Genomic DNA, 19,160 nt, shown 5'->3' on the forward strand with positions numbered 1-19,160 from the left:
GGCTCAGCGGTTTAGTGCCGTCTTCGGCCCAGAGCCTGATCCTGGAGACCTGGGATCGAGTCCCACATCTGGCTCCCTGCAAGGAGCCTGCTTCTCCCTCTGCCTCTCTCTCTTTCTGTGTGTCTCTCATGAATAAATAAATAAATAAATCTTTTTTAAAAAAAAAAAAGATTGAGATTTGGAATTGGGTCAGAAGATAAACATTTTGAAGTTTGGTCAGTCTTGTTAATTTGTCTTCCAAAAAAAAAATGCCATTTTGAACTTTTGTTCTCATTGTATAAAAGTGCTAATTTTTCCCATACCTTTCCATATATTTTTTTCTTTTCCACTCCCCCCCCCCCCATATTGTTGACTTTTTCATCTTTACATGCATGATAGTGGAAATTGGTATGTTCTAATTTGCAGTTCACTGATTACTGGTGAAAGATAGTCTCAATGTATTTTACTGGCCATTTGAATCTTTCAGTTCCTTGTTCATAATATTTGATCATTGTTTCTTAATCTATTTTTGAGAGTGCTTTATATATTGTGGATATTAACTCTTTTGGGTTGTATGATAGAGTTTTATCTGAACTTTTTAATTTATCCGAATTCTATCACATATATTTTGCAAGAAATAAAAATTAAAAAGTTCTAGTTTTTTGTGCAGTGTGATCTCTAAGCAAAATATATCATCTGACATCAGTGTTCTTTTCTAATCCTGGTGGAAAAATTAGCTTTGGTATGGGCAAATTACAAGCTTTTTCAAGGGTAGTTTTGACCCTACACAATTTGTGAACCATAAACATAAAGTGCAGGTAAGATGCTACTCTAATGTCTGTTAAAAATATTTCCACCAAATCTTTAAGTTTTACCGTGTAGTTTTTTTTATTACCATGTAATTTTATGGTATCTTCACGTTTAAGTTTTACTTTTATGTGGTTAAAGTTGTCATTCTTTCCTTTTTGGCTTTTAGGTCTTGCAGGTTATTAGCAGTGCCTTCTCCTGCAGTCCAAATTATATAGTATCGTATAACTTTTTCTGATGCTATCATCTTCTCTTCCACAATAATGTAATAACTCCCCTTTTTTTATTTATTTGGATATATTCAATTTTTTCTTAAGATTTTATATATTTATTCATGAGAGACAGAGAGAGAGGCAGAGACATAGGCAGAGAGAGAAGCAGGCTCCATGCAGAGAGCCCACTGTGGGACTCAGTCCCAGGCCCCTCTCTGATCACTCCTTGGGCCGAAGGCAGATGCTCAACCGTTGAGCTGCCCAGATGTCCCTGAATATATTCAGTTTTCCTTAAACAGCTCTACCTCACAGTCAACAGATCAACATTTTTTTTTACTGCTCTTATATATCCCTCATTCATGCTTTGCATAAACTGAAATACAATCAGTAAAGAATTTTACATTCCCAACCTTAGCAGAAATAGATGATATAGAGAAATGAGAGTTCTGAGAATCACTGAGCATACACTATTGGAATTCTTTGATGTTCACATCTGCTAAAGCAGACTTTAGCTTGGAGAGCTTAAAGCAGGCTTTGAGAGCAGTGTCTGGAGACAATTGTATGTAAATACCCATGTTCATGAATCCTATGTGTCATGGTATCACGAATAAAATAGCACGGTATAGGTTGGGGTGATGTGTTTTTGGGGCATTAGCTGAGTTGGTATCCTATGCACCTTTTGTATTGAGTGATGGAGATTCATACTCTTACCTCAGCTAACAAATTTTCTTGTAAAACATTTTATATTATTTATTGGTGTGTGATATTTTTACCCCCTGATGTGCTCAGCTAAGGAATACTCATTAAATCATGGGTGTATAAGTTTCTGATTTAATTTGACAGTAATATTAACTATCATTGGCACTATCAGTATGGCATTTTCTTGGTAGTTATTTAGTAATACTAAGAAATTTTAGTTCTTAAAAGTTTCTGTGAAGTAGTAAGTTTAAGGGTACATCTAGTAAAGTTTATTGTTACACTAAGAAAAATGTACCCAAAGCTAATAGATACCATAAATAAAATTAAATTTTAATGTTTATTAGAAGATCTCAAAAGGAATATGACCATTTTCACTTTTTTCTTGAGTATCCCTGGAGTTTCTAAGGGCCACTATTACTGTGGTGCCCTGTATATATCTACTTTATGATTTCCTACAGCTAATTATAAATACACTATATTTCATGAATTGACATTATCTTCCATCTGAATGTCCCTTAGCTTATGGACTATTAATAAATCCTTTCATTAAGTGTAAAAATCCATTTGTGTAATAGAAGATAGGTCTGGGTAAAATGCGTATTTTTTCATTAATAAATTGTAACAGTAGCAGGCAGGTCAATTTTTGATGGTCTCTTTCCAGATCACCTCTCAATGCCTTTTTAATTCTTTTTTTGGTTATTGAAATAACAATGGTTTTTAGACTGTTTCATGGTTCTTCATCCAGGACTGCTACAAAGGTGAGGGAAATATGCATCTAGATGAGAAATTTTTGTCCATTTTATATATTTGGGTTTCTTCTAAGTTTTTGTTTAGGGGGTAAGGAAGGATTTGCTACCTGGAAAAATAAAGAATTCTGAAATTTGTGTTATAAACTATATCTTTCAAGGAAGTAGTTTCAGTTTTTCTTGGAATTTTCTCCAATTTCTAGTGGTTTGGGACTTTAAAAGAAGTCTTATTTCATGTTCCAGAGCTAGGGTTTATAAGGAGAAATAATCCCTTTGCTACCTTTTATCTTCTTGTTATTGATGAAGTTGGACAATTAAGGAATGTTTTGTCCATTTAGTAGTTACCCTGATTTATATTGTATGGGTTTTTTTGAGTATAGACTTATCTTTGCTATTGCAATCTCAGAGCAGTTTGTATTCAATATATTTTATTTACTTATTTTAGAGAGAGTGCGAGAGACCTTGAGCGGGGGTGGAGGGAGAGGGAGAAAATCTCAACCAGGCTCCACACTGAATGCAGAGCCCAGTGCAGGGCTCAATCTCACGACCCTGAGATCTTGACCTGAGCTGAAATCAAGGCCTTGACCTGACTGACTGAGCTACCCAGGCGCCCTTTGATATTTTTGACCTCTAAGTATAACTTGAAGTGACTTTACAGTTCTCTCACAGAACTGTAGATCTTCCAAACTGCTAGTAACTTTTTGAGGAGGATGGGATGGAAATTTTTTAAAAATTTTATGCCAGTAATTTATTCTAAATAAATTCTCCCCATTTTCACAGCCAACAGTATCCATAAGCAAGATTCATTAGGCTTTAAAATATAAGTTTCTGCAGTGGGTTTCCCCTCTGAAAATAAGTTTTTATTCCATCCAGTCTGATTCATAATGAAACTTGAATCTGTTTAGTGAGCTCATCACAGGACATTTCGCTTTTTTTTTTTTTAAGTTTTATTTATTTAAGTAATCTCTATATACCAAGTGGGGTTTCAAATCATGACCCCAAGATCAAGAGTGGCATGCTCTTTGACTGAACCAGCCAGGTGCCCCCACTTACCTTTTTATAAAACAAAACGTTTGTCTTGGTGTAAAGTAGTATGCATGAGATGGTATATTTGAAAGTGTTACTTTTGCTATTCAAAGAAGATGTATTGGATTTGGTTTTCTATAGATTAGCTTCTATGTTAATCAAAACGATAACATTGTGATTGGTTCAGCTGCATATTTTAATTTGCAAATATTGAAATTTAAGGAGACTTATTTTTTTAATTCTTTCAAACTCTGTATTACTATAGTGTAGCAGTTAACCCTGATGCACCAAGCGTTTGAACCTCAGTTTCACCTTTTACTACATTGATGACGTTGAGCTGATTCCTAAACCCTCAATTTTCTCATCTGTAAAATGTGGATAATATTTCCTACTTCAGGGTTATGAAGAATGAAACAGTAGCTTATGAATGTTAGTGTCTACTAGTCCTCTTGTAAATGCTTAATATGTGTTTTTTCATTTTAATCTTAGGGACAAATACCTAAGCTATATATTACTATCACATGTTATAGTTGAGGAAACAAGCACAGAGAGATTAAATATTTTGCCTCTGATGTATAGAATGTACTCAACACAGTGCCTGGCATATAATTAACATTTACTGTATTACCTCTTTTGTTGAAATGAGTGGTCATTATGAAGTTTCCAAATGTATTATATTTTTAAGTATCTGACCTCTGGCACAACATTCAAAGGATCTCCTGTGGCGCTTTTTCTTTCCTCTTGTCTCCATAGCTCTTGGTGCTGGACAGGCATCTTTGTTTGGGAACAACCAACCTAAGATCGGAGGGCCTCTTGGTACAGGAGCCTTTGGGGCCCCTGGATTTAATACTACGACAGCCACTTTGGGCTTTGGAGCCCCCCAGGCCCCAGTAGGTAAGTGTCAGTCACTTTAGAAGGCTTTACTCAGTTTATTTCTTGCTAATACTTAACTTGTTAACCTGATTTTCCTCCCACTCCATCCCACCCTTAAGCAGTACACAAGTGCATATCACTAAACAGTCATGTAGTACAGAAGGGCTTGTGATGGATCCTGGCCTTCTCCACTTCCTGACTCCCAGGCCTAGTCCCCCGAAGAGACTGTTTTATTATGGCCACTTTGTTTCCTGGTATATAATTAAATGATGTGCTTATGTTGCTGTGTTTTGCTTTATTAAGTCTTAAGTAAATTTAACTTGTTAATGGTAGGTGAGAAATATAGCTCACTTAACCACCCACCTCTATGTTCTTTATTCACTTCTCCTAATATAGCTATGTTACTAAATTCCCTGAGTCATTTTATCTTTTGAAGTGTTTTTCATACTTCAATCGTTTGAATACCTTTTCCCAGTTATTGCCCTCTCTACTATCTTTATTATTATTATTTTTAACTTAAAAGTAACTTCTTAGTGTAAATATCTTTTTAAAAGAAATCTGCTCTATTGGAGCTTAAAAAAAAACCCTGATAGCAGCTGGCATAAATGGAGTAACTGAGAGAATGAGAGAGAGCAAGAGAAAGTTAAGTTAGTCTCTGTACCATGAAGTTCATCTCTCATCATGATCCATGTACCACGTTTGGATAAGTTTTTTGCAAATTTAAACCATGTCCCTACATTTTCTTATTCTGTCAACTGCAAGAGAGTATTTCTTGAATCTCCTTGGTCAAGTAAGGATATTACTGCCCTTTCTTCCTTTCTATTTCCTCATTTCTTCTTTTGCCATCTTTATATTTTTGTATTGATAATGTATTCTGTCCTATAATTATTACCTTCATCTTTTCTTTGATTAAAGAATAATTTAAAAGTTGTAATTTATTACATTTATTACAACTATGAAAATATTGCTGCCCAGCCATGTACATCTTTTTTATACAGCTTTTTCCTTCCCCTAGAATTTCTGATTTTTTTTTTCTCCTTGCATTACCAGCCTTTATCACCCTCCTAAACTGGTCCAAATTCTTAAGGACGGTATCAGAATTCTTTCACTCTGGATATATCATTCATTGATCCCTCTATCCTCCAGTAGTATGAACTCTGATTATTCCCTAGGCCTTCAACATGCTCCTGATACTCACTTCAAGTCTACTCAGTGTCCTAGGTGTTGGTTTTTCCTCTACTTCCTGAATTACCTAGAATGTATTTTTAAATAAAGTGTACGTATAAGGTAAACTTTGATCACTTACAGGTCTGAAAATACCTTTTTTGTTCCTCATGCTTTAATGTTATGGAATTCTAGTGTGAAAATAATTTATCCTGAGAACCTGGACTGTATTTATTGCATTAACCATTATTTGTTGAAAAGTCTGATGCCTTTCTAATTCTTGAGACTTTTAAGCCACTACTTCCATAAGCATTTAGGATTGTTCCCTTGTCCTGAAATTATACTGAATTACTTATATTCTTTCTTTTTTTTTTTTTTTAAAGACTCTTTTCTTTTCGTGTTTTAGAGTGGGGGGGACGGGCAGACAGGGAAAGAGACTCAAGCAGACTCCATGCCCAATGCAAAGCCCAAATCGAAGCTTGATGTCACAACCCTGAGATCATGACCTGAACCAAAAATCAAGAATTGGATGCTTAACCAATTAAGCCACTCAGGCACCCCTTTTTTATTTTAATGCTTGATTCTTAAGCTGTTTCTATTTTTTAGGAGATTTTTTATTGTCTTCTAAGTCATCTTTTTGAATTTTTGTTTCCAGCTTGTAAGAATTCTTTCTCCTTCTTTGAAAATTTCCTTTCTCAGGCATCCAGTTTGTAGATGCAATTTTCTCTTGAAACTTTAACTGGCATTTAAAAAATATTTTTAGGTCTTTTTGTGCCTTAATAAATCTTGAGGATTATTTTTGCATTGGCCCTACTCTTTAATACTCTGTGATCTTTATCATTCATATTCAAGAATAAAATAATAAAAAGCTCACTGGCAACTTATGTTTATGGGTAGAACTTGTTTACCAGTAAGTTTCACTTGAAGGTAAGTAGTCCAGGAACCAGTTATTGTTGAAGGGTCCTCTGATTGTCAGAATGCTACATTCTTCGCTCTGGGATGATGCAAGTACTGAAACTTGTTGCCCTTGTTCCTTCCATATGTTAACTTGGTTTCATCAGAGGCATACTCTCTTGGTGTTTGGCTTATCTGTTTAGTACACTTCTCCTGCTTTCAGTCTCAGTTCATCAAACTTGCTGTATTTGAATCCCTAATCTTTCTGGGATTCTACAGGGCAGATATGCTCCACTTTGGGCTGTAATCCCTTGTGAATGTATTCTAAGCTATAATTTGCACTATCCTGCATTGTCACTCCTCTATTTCTTTCCCCTAGAAATTTGTTCTATTTTCTCATCTCTTCATTTGTTATTTCCCGTTCTTTGTCATTATGGGTTACATAGATATATTTTAATTTGACTAAACACAGATTTTACTTAGGGGTGCTTGGGTGGCTCAGTTAGTTAAGCGTCTGCCTTTGGTTCAGGTCATGATCTTAGGGTTCTGAGATCAAGTTCCACCTCAAGCTCTCCACTTACGAAGTTGTCGTCTCCCTCTGTTTCTTCCCCTCACTTATTTTCTCTCTCTCTCATAAATAAATAATAAATAAATAAATAAAATCTTCATGAAAAACAGATTTTATTTAGATATTTGGTGTGGAGGTGAATTAGAATTCTACTTGATCTCTGTGTGAACATTAGAATCAGTTTTATCATTAAAGGTGATATTTTCACTTTTATTTCTTTTCCTTAGTTTTAGTTGTTTTCAGAAGGGACATACCATAAATACTGTAACCTGCCATTTTTACCTGGATAGTGTTTTGACTAGTTGAGGTTTAAAATTTTTTTTTCAAGTTTTCCTTATTTATATAATCCCTACACCCAATGTGGAGCTTGAACTCAACCCCGAGCCACGATTAAGAGTCACGTGCTCTTCTGACTGAGCCAGCTGAGCACCCTTTGAATGGTTTTTGTTAATCCGTCTTTTTCTAAAGTCAAAGTTCCTGACATGAGCATTTGATGTTATAATTACATATGGTAGTGTTACCATGCATATGAAAGTAGCTGTATTGCATTTTGGAATGTACATCATTACATCATAGGATATTAGTTGAAAGATGCTTTATAGAACTTATGTGAGTCCTCTTTTACCATGGTGTTCCTTAGTTACAGTTTTCCAAGTCAGTCTAGTCTATTGTTTTGTTCAGGTTGTTTAGAAACCAAAACATGCTTCCATAGAATTTCCACTTTGCGGTTCTACTTTTACCTCCTAAGCTAAGCAAACCAGTCTGTCAGTTTCTTTGCAGTAACTCTGTTGTCTTTGTTCTAGATAAAATATCATCAGTGTTCTAGACTTTTTTTTTGATACTTTTTCCTGTCCCTTGTTTGTCATGATGTGGCTTTTCAACAATTTTTGTTTTCTTCTTTTGTGTGTGTGTGTTTTCAAATTATTTTGAGCAGAATTGAATATAACACAAATGGCAGTTTAGTGCTTATGCTTGCTTGTTCACTTATTTTTGCTAACATCAGCTCTCGTCTATTTTTAAACAGTTAGCTTAGAAAATATTCCATATTTAAACATACCAAAGAAAAAAATCCTCACACACTTTCCTAATTACATTTGGTTTTGTTAAAGGAGTTTTCTTTTGAGTAAGCTCAGGTGGGATGATCTATTATACTAATTAATGATTGGATCAGATGGTGCAGCTCAGTTTTGTTTTGTTTTTTTAAGGTTTTATTTACTCATTTATGTGTGAGAGAGAGGCAGAGGGAGAAACAGGCTCCATGCAGGGAGCCGGACATGGGACTTGATCCAGGGTCACGCCCTGGGCTGAACCGTTGAGCCACCTGGGCTCCCCCAAGTCAGTGTTACTTTTAATGCATAATTGCCTGTCAAGTAATGGACTACTAGCATTCTTATAAAAACATCCAGGTTTTTTGAGTCTCCTTGAATAGTCCACAGAATAACATTATGCAGTTACTGTGTGGTACTTACTCTGTACCAGAAACTACTTTTCTTTTTTTTAAGATTTTATTTATTATTCATGAAAGACACAGAGAGAGATAGAGAGGAGAGACACAGGCAGAGGGAGAAGCAGGCTCCACACAGGGAGCCCAACGTGGACTCCATCCTGGGTCTCCTGGATCACACCCTGGGCTAAAGGCGGTGCTAAACCTCTGAGCCACCCGGGCTGCCCACTCACTGATAGTCTTAAATTGGTTTAGGAACTTTCTGAATACAGATGATTTGCTATATGCTCTTTAAATCAACATCTCTGATTTTCACAATCTTGAGCAAACTTGCACTTTCTCCTTATATATGAGCATCCATTGTTTTAGTATTAGTATGTCTAATTTTAAGAAAGCAGAATTTGAGAAGAGTGGATTTATCCCTTTTTTATTGATTTAGCTTTAGGTGTGTGTGTTATTGTTCTGTTATTACTGCTGCTGTTAGTTTTTTTCCCCCCTTATGAGTATTAAAATTTTCTAAATGTTTTGTTTGTGGGACTCCTTTAACGTGGATTATCTTATTTATATTTTGGTGTTATCCTTATTTTAAACACTTATAAAGGAAAAGTATTTTTATCTCTGAAATAACAAGTATGATCTGATTTTTTTTTTATCATTATTTTTGGAAATATTTTCCAAAGAAGTTTCTTCAAGGTACAATGTAGGTAGTTGTGTGGGTTTTCTTGCTTTCTTTTTATTGAATGTAATTACAGATCATCATCATTCCTTGTCTGTTCCCTAAATTCTCTGTGACTAATGACATGTTTTTAAATTTAAAAGAAAATTAGACTAATCAGGGTTTATTTTTTCTTTCAATTTTTACTTGAATGTAATAAGAATATTAAATGTAAATAGTAAACATATAAGGAAACCTTAACAGCCATTTTTATTTTTTGTATGCCACTTTCTTCTTTGATTATCTTGGTATACTTAATATTTTTTATTCTGGAATTTTTACTTATTATTTTTAAAGGTTTTATTTATTTATTCATGAGAGACATAGAGGCAGAGATGTAGGCACAGAGAGAAGAAGCAGGCTCCCCACCGGGAGCCCGATGCGGGACTTGATCCCTGGACCCTGGGATCTCTACCTGAGCCAAAGGCAGGCACTCAACTACTTAGCCACCCAGGCGCCCCCGGAATTTTTACTTATTAAATTAAATTAACGATATTTCCTGATTTCCACAGAGAAACACATTGTTATTTTTAATAACCGCTTAACTCACCATGTTGATGTATCATGATTTTTACAACTGTTAATGTTGGATATGGTTGTTTCCAAGTCGTAACAATTACAAATAGTATTTATTGAATACTTAACAAACTTCTCTTTGTTTCTATTTTAAACCCTTGGGTTAAATTTCCATGATTGAAATGAGTAAGTTAAAAAATACAGAAACAGTACTTGTTTTATGTACTGTCATATTATTTCTGTTAGAGTAAAAATCAATTTATAATGTTTCTAGAAGTCCAAGACTATAATTCTTTTCATACAGCTGTGGCACTGATAGATAGGTATGCATAAAATACTTCTTCCAGGTTGTTTTAAATTACATTTTATTGATTATTCGTGACAGTGAACACCTAAGTAAAAATTTTTGTGTGTTGGCTCTTACGAAATGCCTCTTCATATCTTTGAGCCATTAGTTTATTTGATTGTTTATTTCCTTCACAGTTTGCTCTTGTACTCCCCACCAATAATGCCATGTAGTGAATCTGAACATTTTGAAAACCTTTCCCAAATGATTCTATGTTTTCTTGCTGTAATTGCATTGGATCCTTGGACTGACATCTTGCTTTCTCTTTTCTTTTTTTCAAAAAGCTTTGACAGATCCTAATGCTTCTGCTGCCCAGCAAGCTGTTCTGCAACAGCACATCAATAGTCTAACATACTCACCTTTCGGAGACTCTCCTCTGTTCCGGAATCCCATGTCAGACCCTAAGAAGAAAGAAGAGGTAAATTTAAAGAACTTTACTTTTGTAAAGTTTATTTTTCAGATCAGGAGAAACTAAATGAGCAGTATGTAACTTCTTAAATAGCCTAAGCAAAGTTAGTTGTAATTAAGTTTTTAAGACACATTACTTATCTTTTCACTGGGCCAGGAGATAAGTTATGTTTGCTGTATCTAGAAGGCAGCATGACAAACAGTGAAATGAACACTGGACTGGAGGTGAGGGCTGACTTTTCAACAGCCCTGAAATAAGGCATATATTATTATTCCAGTTTTATAGTTGAACCAATCTAAGGCTCAGAGAGGCTAATTTTCCTAAAATCATAATGCTCTTAAGTGGCACATCAATATCGTTTCTTCTGGTTTCTATAGTTAACCTTGTCTTAATCTTTTATGCACTAATGTCAAAGAAATGATTTTCTGCTCACAGTGGTGTGGGTTAAAAGTAGTCTTTGGTGTGTTTAATCCTCATGTTGCCGTGTGTAGTCTGAGACTTTGAGTGTGTATTTTTGCCTCTGAATGTGTTTCTTCATCTGTAAAATGGGAATAGTAATACTCTTTAGTGTTGAGACTTAAATGAGATAATGCATACCTAGTTCATAGTAAGTCAGGCCGTCTGTAGATGTTACTACTGAGTTATTCATGTCATCGCATTTCTCCTTCAGCTGGTATTTGAATTAACTCTATAACTAGATATAATGAGAAGTAAGATAGGAATTAAGTGCTTTATAACATGCTTTTAAATGTAAGTTGTGCTTAAATGAAAATTATGTGTGTGGCATCTGAGTGGCTTGGTCAGTTAAGCATCTGACTCTTGATCTCAGGGTTGTGAGTTCAAGTCCCGTGTTGCGCTCCATGCTGGGTGTGAAGCCTACTTAAAAAAAGAAAAGAAAATTATGTGTTACTTGTGTAGTATAATTAGAGGCCTGAGTATGTGCTAGTCACTGTGTTCAGTACCAAGGATACAAAATGAAAACAAGAACTTATCTGCTTAACTGCTTGCTATTTATTTAGTGAGGAAGATTAGATCTCTTAAGGTGTTCAAATTTACCCAATTTCAATACAGTAAATACAGTAATAAAATAGCCCATCAGCTGATAATCGATAAACAAAATGTTGTATATCTATATGATGAAATATCATTCAGTCGTGAAAAGGAAAGAAGTATTGATACATGCTACATACAATGTGAGTGAACCTTGGAAACATTATGCTGGGTGAAAGAAGTCAGACATAGGAGGCCACATAACTCCATTTATATAAAATGCCCAGAGTAGGCAAATTTTTTGAGACAAAGTATATTTGTGTGTGTGCCTACTGGTAAGGAGTGGAATTGGGAGGCACAACATTTCTTTTTTTGAAGTGAGGGGAATGTTCTGGACTTAGAACATGGTGATTCTTGCCCAACTTAGTAAATATACTAAAATTCCCTGGATTGTATGAGTTAAAATGTTGAATATAATGTTAAGGAAGAGTGTAGATTCTTGGATGAGTGTGATAAGGCTTTTGCAAAAGAGGTAACATTTAACTTTTTTTAAGTATGTGTTGGTAGATCTAGGTCAAGACATTCCAAGCAATGGCACACGATTGTGAAGGATCACAAAAAAGATCTAGAAAGGTTCATTGTTGCTAAAGTCTAAACAGTCTGCACTGTAAAGAGAAACATAAACTATGTCAGGGTTTATGTGTTAGACGTTGTTTCAAGTGGTTATATGATCCCATGTATAATGTTTAGGAAAACAAATGTTTAACATACTGCACATGCTATAGAATCATACTAAAGGTGCCATCAAAATCCACCTGAAGTTTTCTTTTCTTTTTTTTTAATTTATTTATTCATGAGAGACACAGAGAGAGAGGCAGAGATACAGGCAGAAGGAGAAGCAGGCTCCATGCAAGGAGCCTGGCGTGGGACTTGATCCCAGGTCTCCAGGATCAGGCCCTGGGCTGAAGGTGGCGCTAAACCGCTGAGCCACCTGGGCTGCCTCCCACCTGAAGTTTTCATCAGTTGTGTCTCTCTTCTACTAACTTGTAATTTCCTCAAATACCAGGGAAAGTGATTTTATTATTTTTATTGCCAGTACTTAGTTTTTGACTCATGGCAGTTATCAACGTTTAACTAATGCTGAATAAATGCAAGCTAATATCATTTTTTCAGCATGATTTAGATTGCACAGAAGTTGAATACAAATTCAAAGGTAGATTTCAGTTTATATTGAAGCATAAGATTTTTGGTTGAGTTGAAAAATAAACAGTATCTACCTGGGTAAATGGCAGAGATATTTGAACTCTGTTCTTAATGTGTTTTTTTTTTTTTTAAGGCCAAATAATGCATATGAGTTAAATGAGAACTTTCCTTGATGCTTTTGTTTTTCAGAGATTGAAACCAACAAATCCAGCAGCCCAGAAGGCTCTCACTACACCCACTCATTATAAACTAACACCCCGCCCTGCCACCAGAGTTCGACCAAAGGCTTTACAGACAACAGGCACAGCCAAGTCACATCTATTTGATGGGCTGGATGATGATGAGCCATCCTTAGCCAATGGAGCATTCATGCCCAAGTGAGTTTATTTTTGTTAACATAAGTTGAACATAAATATTAATTTAAATATAGTATGAATGTTGTAAGTTTAATCTTATTTGCTTTTTTGTTTTTTTAAAGATTTATCTATTAGTGCAATGCACACAAGCGCGAAAGGGGACAGAGGAGGAGATAATCTTTTTGTTTTTTTAAAGATTTTATTTATTTGAGAGCATACAAGCAGCGGGGAGGAGTTAAGGGAGAGGGGGAAGCAGACTCCCCACAGAGGAGGGAGCCCAGTGTGGGACTTGATTCCAGGGTGCTGGGATTATGACCTGAGCCAAAGGCAGATGCCACCCAGGTGCCCCCAGAGGAAGAGAATCTTCAAGCAGACTCTCCACTGAGTACATTGCCCAACTTTTCTGAGGGGCTTGACACAAGGCTCAGTCCTGTGACCCATGAGGTCATGACCTGAGCCAAAACCAAAAGTCAGACACTTAACTGAGCCACCCAGGCACCCCGTTTTTAATTTGAAGAATAGAGAACATTACAAATAATAAAAGTGGCCAGATTATTCACCAGGTATTAACCATGGTTAACAAAAATATTTTGATTCATACGTTTTTGTTTTATTTTAAGATTTTAGGGCTTACATAATTTTATTTTAAGCGGGAGACACTTTTTTCTTAAAACTTAAATTGGCCAAACCAATTAAGAAGAATCCCTCTACGTATTTTTATATTCCCGTACATGCAGGTATTGAACCAATAATAATTACACAGGAAAAAGTACACAAAGTATGTAGAAGAGTTGGTAAACATTTAAAATTACACTTAAATTATGCACTAGAGCAAATATGCCCTATACTCTTAATATGTACACGGGGGGGGAAATGAAGAAAAATATACACCAAACTGTTAATAATCAACATTTGGAGATACAATTTCAGAGCATTCATTTCTGCATTATTTTTCTAGATACATATATAATACATAGCTAGACCTACAGACATTTGGCTTTTTATTTTTTATTTTTTTAAATTTTTATTTTATTTTATTTATTTATGATAGGCACACAGTGAGAGAGAGAGAGAGGCAGAGACATAGGCAGAGGGAGAAGCAGGCTCCATGCACCGGGAGCCCAACGTGGGACTCGATCCCGGGTCTCCAGGATCGTGCCCTGGGCCAAAGGCAGGCACTAAACCGCTGCGCCACCCAGGGATCCCCCATATAGGCTTTTTAAACAGCAGATACTTTCTAATCAGAAAAGCTTGGCCTTGGCGAGCCTTGGTGGCTCAGTCAGTTAAACATCTGTCTTCCACTCAGGTTGTAATCCCAGGGTTTGGGATCAAGCCCCATATCAGGCTTCCTGCTCAGGAAGGAGCCTGCTTCTCCCTCTCCCTCTGCTCTTCCCTCCCACTATGCCCTCGGGTTTGTTCTGCACTTTCTCTCTCTCAAATAAATAAGTACATCTTTAAAAGAAAAAAAAAGTGTGGTTTTGTTTTTCTTTTGTTTTTTTTTTTTTAAGCTGTGGGGGGAAAATGGTGATTCATCCCCTTACAGCTCTTTATTTCTGAATGTTACTAAGTTAAAAAATCATGTCTCCTTTTCTTTCCTTAAAAATATGGTGGGGGCACCTGGGTGGTCAGTTAGGCAGCTGACTCTTGGTTTCAGCTCAGGTCATGATCTCTCAGTCGTGGGATTCAGCCCCATATTGGGCTCTACATAGTCTGCTTCAGAGTGTTCTCCAGCTCACTCCTGCACTCTCTCTGCCTACCTCCAATAAGTAAAATCTTTAAAAATACATATATATATTGTGGACTGCTGCTTCAGAAAAAACAAAGTCCAGTTTTATATGTTTCTTAGCACATAATTGGATTATTTTAAAGGGAGGGACAGTGTATTATTTATGTTTACGTCCCAGCATTTAGCAGTTTGTTTGGCACAGAAAGGATTAGGTTGGGGAGGTATACATTTTGCCGATAATACCACCTATATCCCCTTCTTTTTTTTTTTTTTAAATTTTTATTTATTTATGATAATCACAGAGAGAGAGAGAGAGAGAGAGAGGCAGAGACACAGGCAGAGGGAGAAGCAGGCTCCATGCACCGGGAGTCTGATGTGGGATTCGATCCCGGGTCTCCAGGATCGCGCCCTGGGCCAAAGGCAGGCGCTAAACCGCCACGCCACCCAGGGATCCCCACCTATATCCCCTTCTTGGCGTCCACTTCTGTTTTGTTGCCATTGATCAGAAATATTTTGGAGTTCATCTCTCCTTCCTGGATTCTTTTTTTTTTTTTTAAATACGGCATTACGGATTTTTTTTTTTTTTAATTTTTATTTATTTATGATAGTCACAGAGAGAGAGAGAGAGAGGCAGAGACATAGGCAGAGGGGGAAGCAGGCTCCATGCACCGGGAGCCTGATGTGAGATTCGATCCTGGGTCTCCAGGATCGCGCCCTGGGCCAAAGGCAGGCGCCAAACCGCTGCGCCACCCAGGGATCCCTCCTTCCTGGATTCTTTAATTGGCTTCCAGGAACCCCATACTTTCCTAGTTTTCTTCCTACCTTACTGGTTGTTCCTTCTGTCTCCTTTGCTGGTTCCTCTTCTTCCCAGCCTCTTAAAATTGGAATGCCCTGAGTTGATCACATTTTCTTTACTGTCTCCCAGAGTGATTTAATTTAGTTTCATAGCTCTATATGTTATTTATAGTCTGGTGATTCCCAACCTTTTTATCTCCACCCCAGATTTCTCTCCCAAACTCCAGATTTTTATATCCAGCCCTACTCAACATTTCCACTTGGATGTCTAAAAGATACTTAATTCAAAATTAACATGGCCAACACTGAACTCATTGTCTACCTCAGACCTCTTCCATTCAAAGCCTTCCCTATCTCAGATAACTGCATTTCCATCATTCTAGTTATTTAGGCCAAAAACTTCGGAATCATCCTTGACTTCTTTCATATGTCCCACATCTAAACCATCAGTGAAATCTTTGTTAAACCTTCAAGATTTACCTAACATCTGACCAGTTTACCACTTTTAACTACTACTGACCACCCTGATCCAAGCCATCATTGTCTTTTTTGTTGTTGTTTTTCTAAGATTTTATTTTATTTTAAGGTTTTATTTATTCATGAGAGACACAGGGAGAGGGGCAGAGACATAGAGGGAGAAACGGGCTCCTCTCAGGGAGCCTGATGTGTGTGACTCGATCCCCAGATGCAGGAAGCCTGAGCCTTGAGCGGAAGACAGACGTTCAACAGCTGAGCTACCCAGATGTCCCCTAAATTTTATTTTTAAGTAATCTCTACACGTAACATGAGGCCCAGACTCACAACCCTGAGATCAAAAGTTGCATGCTTCATCAGCTAAACCAGCCAGGTGCCCCACAAAGCCATCATCATCTCTTGACTGAATTATTATAATAACCTCCTGATCTTTCAGCTTTACTCTTACCCTTTTGTGTTCTATTCTGAATATAGGTACAGTAATCTGTTTGAAGTGGAAATCATATCATGTCATCTGTCCAAAACTCTGCAGTGGTTCATATTTTACTCAGACTAAAAGCCAAATTCCTTACAGTGGTGTGTAAGGTGCTGTAAGATCTGACGTTGCTTTACCTCACGAAGATATCTAGTACTCTCTCTGATGTTTACTCCACTTTAATGTTACTACTTTCTTGGCACTGTTAGGACAGTAAAGGCATGCTGTTGCCTTTTAATCTTTGCCATACTTGTTCTCTTTGCCTGAAACAATTCTCCGCATAAATCCATATAGGTAATCCTCACTATTTACTCACATGTTCCCTCAACAAAGACTATTCTGACCAGTCTATTTAAAATTGCACTCATCTTTTTTCTTGTCTGCATTCCCCACGTTCTTATTTTCCTTCTTTTCTTTGTTTTCTCATACCTTCTAATGTATAATTTATTTTTTTGTATTTTTTCCCTTTAGAATATAAGCTCTATATAAGTAGGTACCCTTGTTTTTTGTTATGTAAAGTGCCTGAAATAGTTCCTGTTACATAATAAGTAATCAATAAATGTTGAACATCTGAATGCATCTGGAACCATAAGAGGAGCTAAATAATAGCATAGAATCCCAGTTACAGGAGGGAGGGCCTTAGAGATGGAGATCAAGATCATCTAAGCCACGGGATAAGAGGGGATGGAGATTGTAAAGGTCTTTCCAGTTTATGCTGTCAGCTTTCCATGATTGAATTGTTAGAATCTAGAATTTAATCTTAACTTATTTAAATCTAAAGGAAGTGGCAGGCAGCCCAGGTGGCTCAGAGGTTTAGCACTGCCTTCAGTCCAGGGCCGGAATGGAGTCCCAGAATTGAGTCCCACATCAGACTCCCTGCATGGAGTCTGCTTCTCTCTTTGCCTGTGTCTCTGCCCCTTTCTCTCTCTCTCTCTGTCTCTCATGAATAAATAAATAAAATCTTAAAAAAAAAAAAAGTTTTAATAAAAACAAAAAGGAAATGGCTACCGCTTTATAGCTCTGTAAACAGATGCCATATAATACCACAGAAGGTAAAGGATTCATGAAGGACTTTATGGCTACCACTAGAACAGTGTACTCTGTCTGCCCTGAAAGATGAATTTGGTAGATTGACAGTGTGAGAACCATATCGATGCTATAACTTTTTCCTTTTGCCTTTCATACCAGTTGGAGGAAAGTGACTATAGAGCAGGACAGTAATTTTATTTATTCTGAATGGCAGATTTGAAAATCTTTAATTCATCTATTCATCCCTTCATTTAACAAACATTAATCAAGTAACTACTAAATGCCAGGTGTGGCGGCCATTGATAATGCAGCTAGGAACAAGATACATCCTCCATCACTGAATTCACAGTCTATGAGGCAAGAGAGATGTTGACAGTAATCATGAGTGAGATAAGTGACAAAAAGGAGTAGTAGAGATTGCCGCTGTAGGGGAAACAATAGAATGAGGAAGGAAAGCTGCTCTGAGGGTGTGTAATTTAAACTGAAGACGGGAGGCACCTGGCTGGCTCAGTCAGTAGAGCATGCTACTCTTTGTCTCTGGGTTGTGAGCCCCACGTTGGGCATAGAGATTACTTTATTTATTTTTTTTAATTTTTTATTTATTTATGATAGTCACAGAGAGAGAGAGAGGCAGAGACATAGGCAGAGGGAGAAACAGGCTCCATGCACCGGGAGCCTGATGTGGGATTCGATCCCGGGTCTCCAGGATCGCACCCTGGGCTAAAGGCAGGTGCCAAACCGCTGTGCCACCCAGGGATCCCAGAGATTACTTTCAAAATAAGTATATAAATAAACTAAAGAGGGATAGGGAGGACTGTTAGAGGGAATATTTTGCTGTGTCTCTGGTTTTAAATATACCTATTTTTTTTCAGGTGAATAAAATTTTATTTTCCAGTTTTCTTTTGGATGTTTGTTTCAAACATGATTTACTTGACTGAATGCATTTACAAAACTAGGGTTTTTTTTTTTTCCCCCACTTACATAAAATATTAGAAAATGCAAAAGTCATTGTCTGGCAGTGGTAGAAAGGAGATCTATTTTTGAAGGTTCATACCAAGGAGTATGAGGAAACTTTTCGGTATGATGGCTATGTTGATTTTTTGGTTTGTGATAATGGTTTCACTGGTGTATACAGATGTCAGAGCTTATCAAATTGTACAATTTAGTATGTGCAATTTACTGTACGTCAGTTATGAACTAATGTAGCAAGGTTTGTGAGATACAAGTTCAATACATAAAAGTCAATTCTATTCTTATATACCTTTATAGCTATATTCCTATAAGCCAGTTGAGGATATTGATACAACTATGGCAAAATACACATGATTCTGTTATTTATTTTTACATAATGAGGTATTCATTGTTGAAATAAATCTAGTCTTTTGAGGTCTTATAGTTTTGCTTTCCCCCATTAGTGTTGCTATATTTCTGTTTCTTGTATCTGTCTAACTTGGTATTTCTGATCCTAATCCTCTTTACATTTGCCTGGCACAGTTTTTATGTTTCGTTCCTTGTCTAATAGTTGCAAGTATATTCTTCATGTGAAAAATTTAATCAATCCCCCACTCTGATCGCTGTGCTTCAGTCTGTTGGAACTCGTGTTTTTTATGATTGCCAAGTTGTCCCATCTCTGGCTGGCAGAGGCCCTTTTAAGTTGCTCCTAAGTTCTTTTTTTTTTCCCCCTAAGTTCTTTCCACACAGGCTGTTAGTGTTT

The 19,160-nt window shown here is 36.6% G+C and overlaps 1 protein-coding gene across 3 annotated transcripts in view; it reads left to right on the plus strand.

Annotated features, from left to right (window-relative positions):
- NUP98 (nucleoporin 98 and 96 precursor) overlaps positions 1-19,160 on the plus strand; it is a 121,952-nt gene that overhangs the window by 40,804 nt on the left and 61,988 nt on the right. For all 3 annotated transcript variants that reach the window (XM_041730007.1, XM_041730009.1, XM_041730008.1), the window contains exons 12-14: positions 4,223-4,363; positions 10,274-10,407; positions 12,781-12,968. In XM_041730007.1, coding sequence (XP_041585941.1) covers positions 4,223-4,363; positions 10,274-10,407; positions 12,781-12,968 — 463 coding nt within the window. The remainder of the gene's footprint in view (positions 1-4,222; positions 4,364-10,273; positions 10,408-12,780; positions 12,969-19,160) is intronic.

Source organism: Vulpes lagopus, chromosome 15, assembly GCF_018345385.1.
Source record: "Vulpes lagopus strain Blue_001 chromosome 15, ASM1834538v1, whole genome shotgun sequence".
NCBI lineage: Eukaryota > Metazoa > Chordata > Mammalia > Carnivora > Canidae > Vulpes > Vulpes lagopus.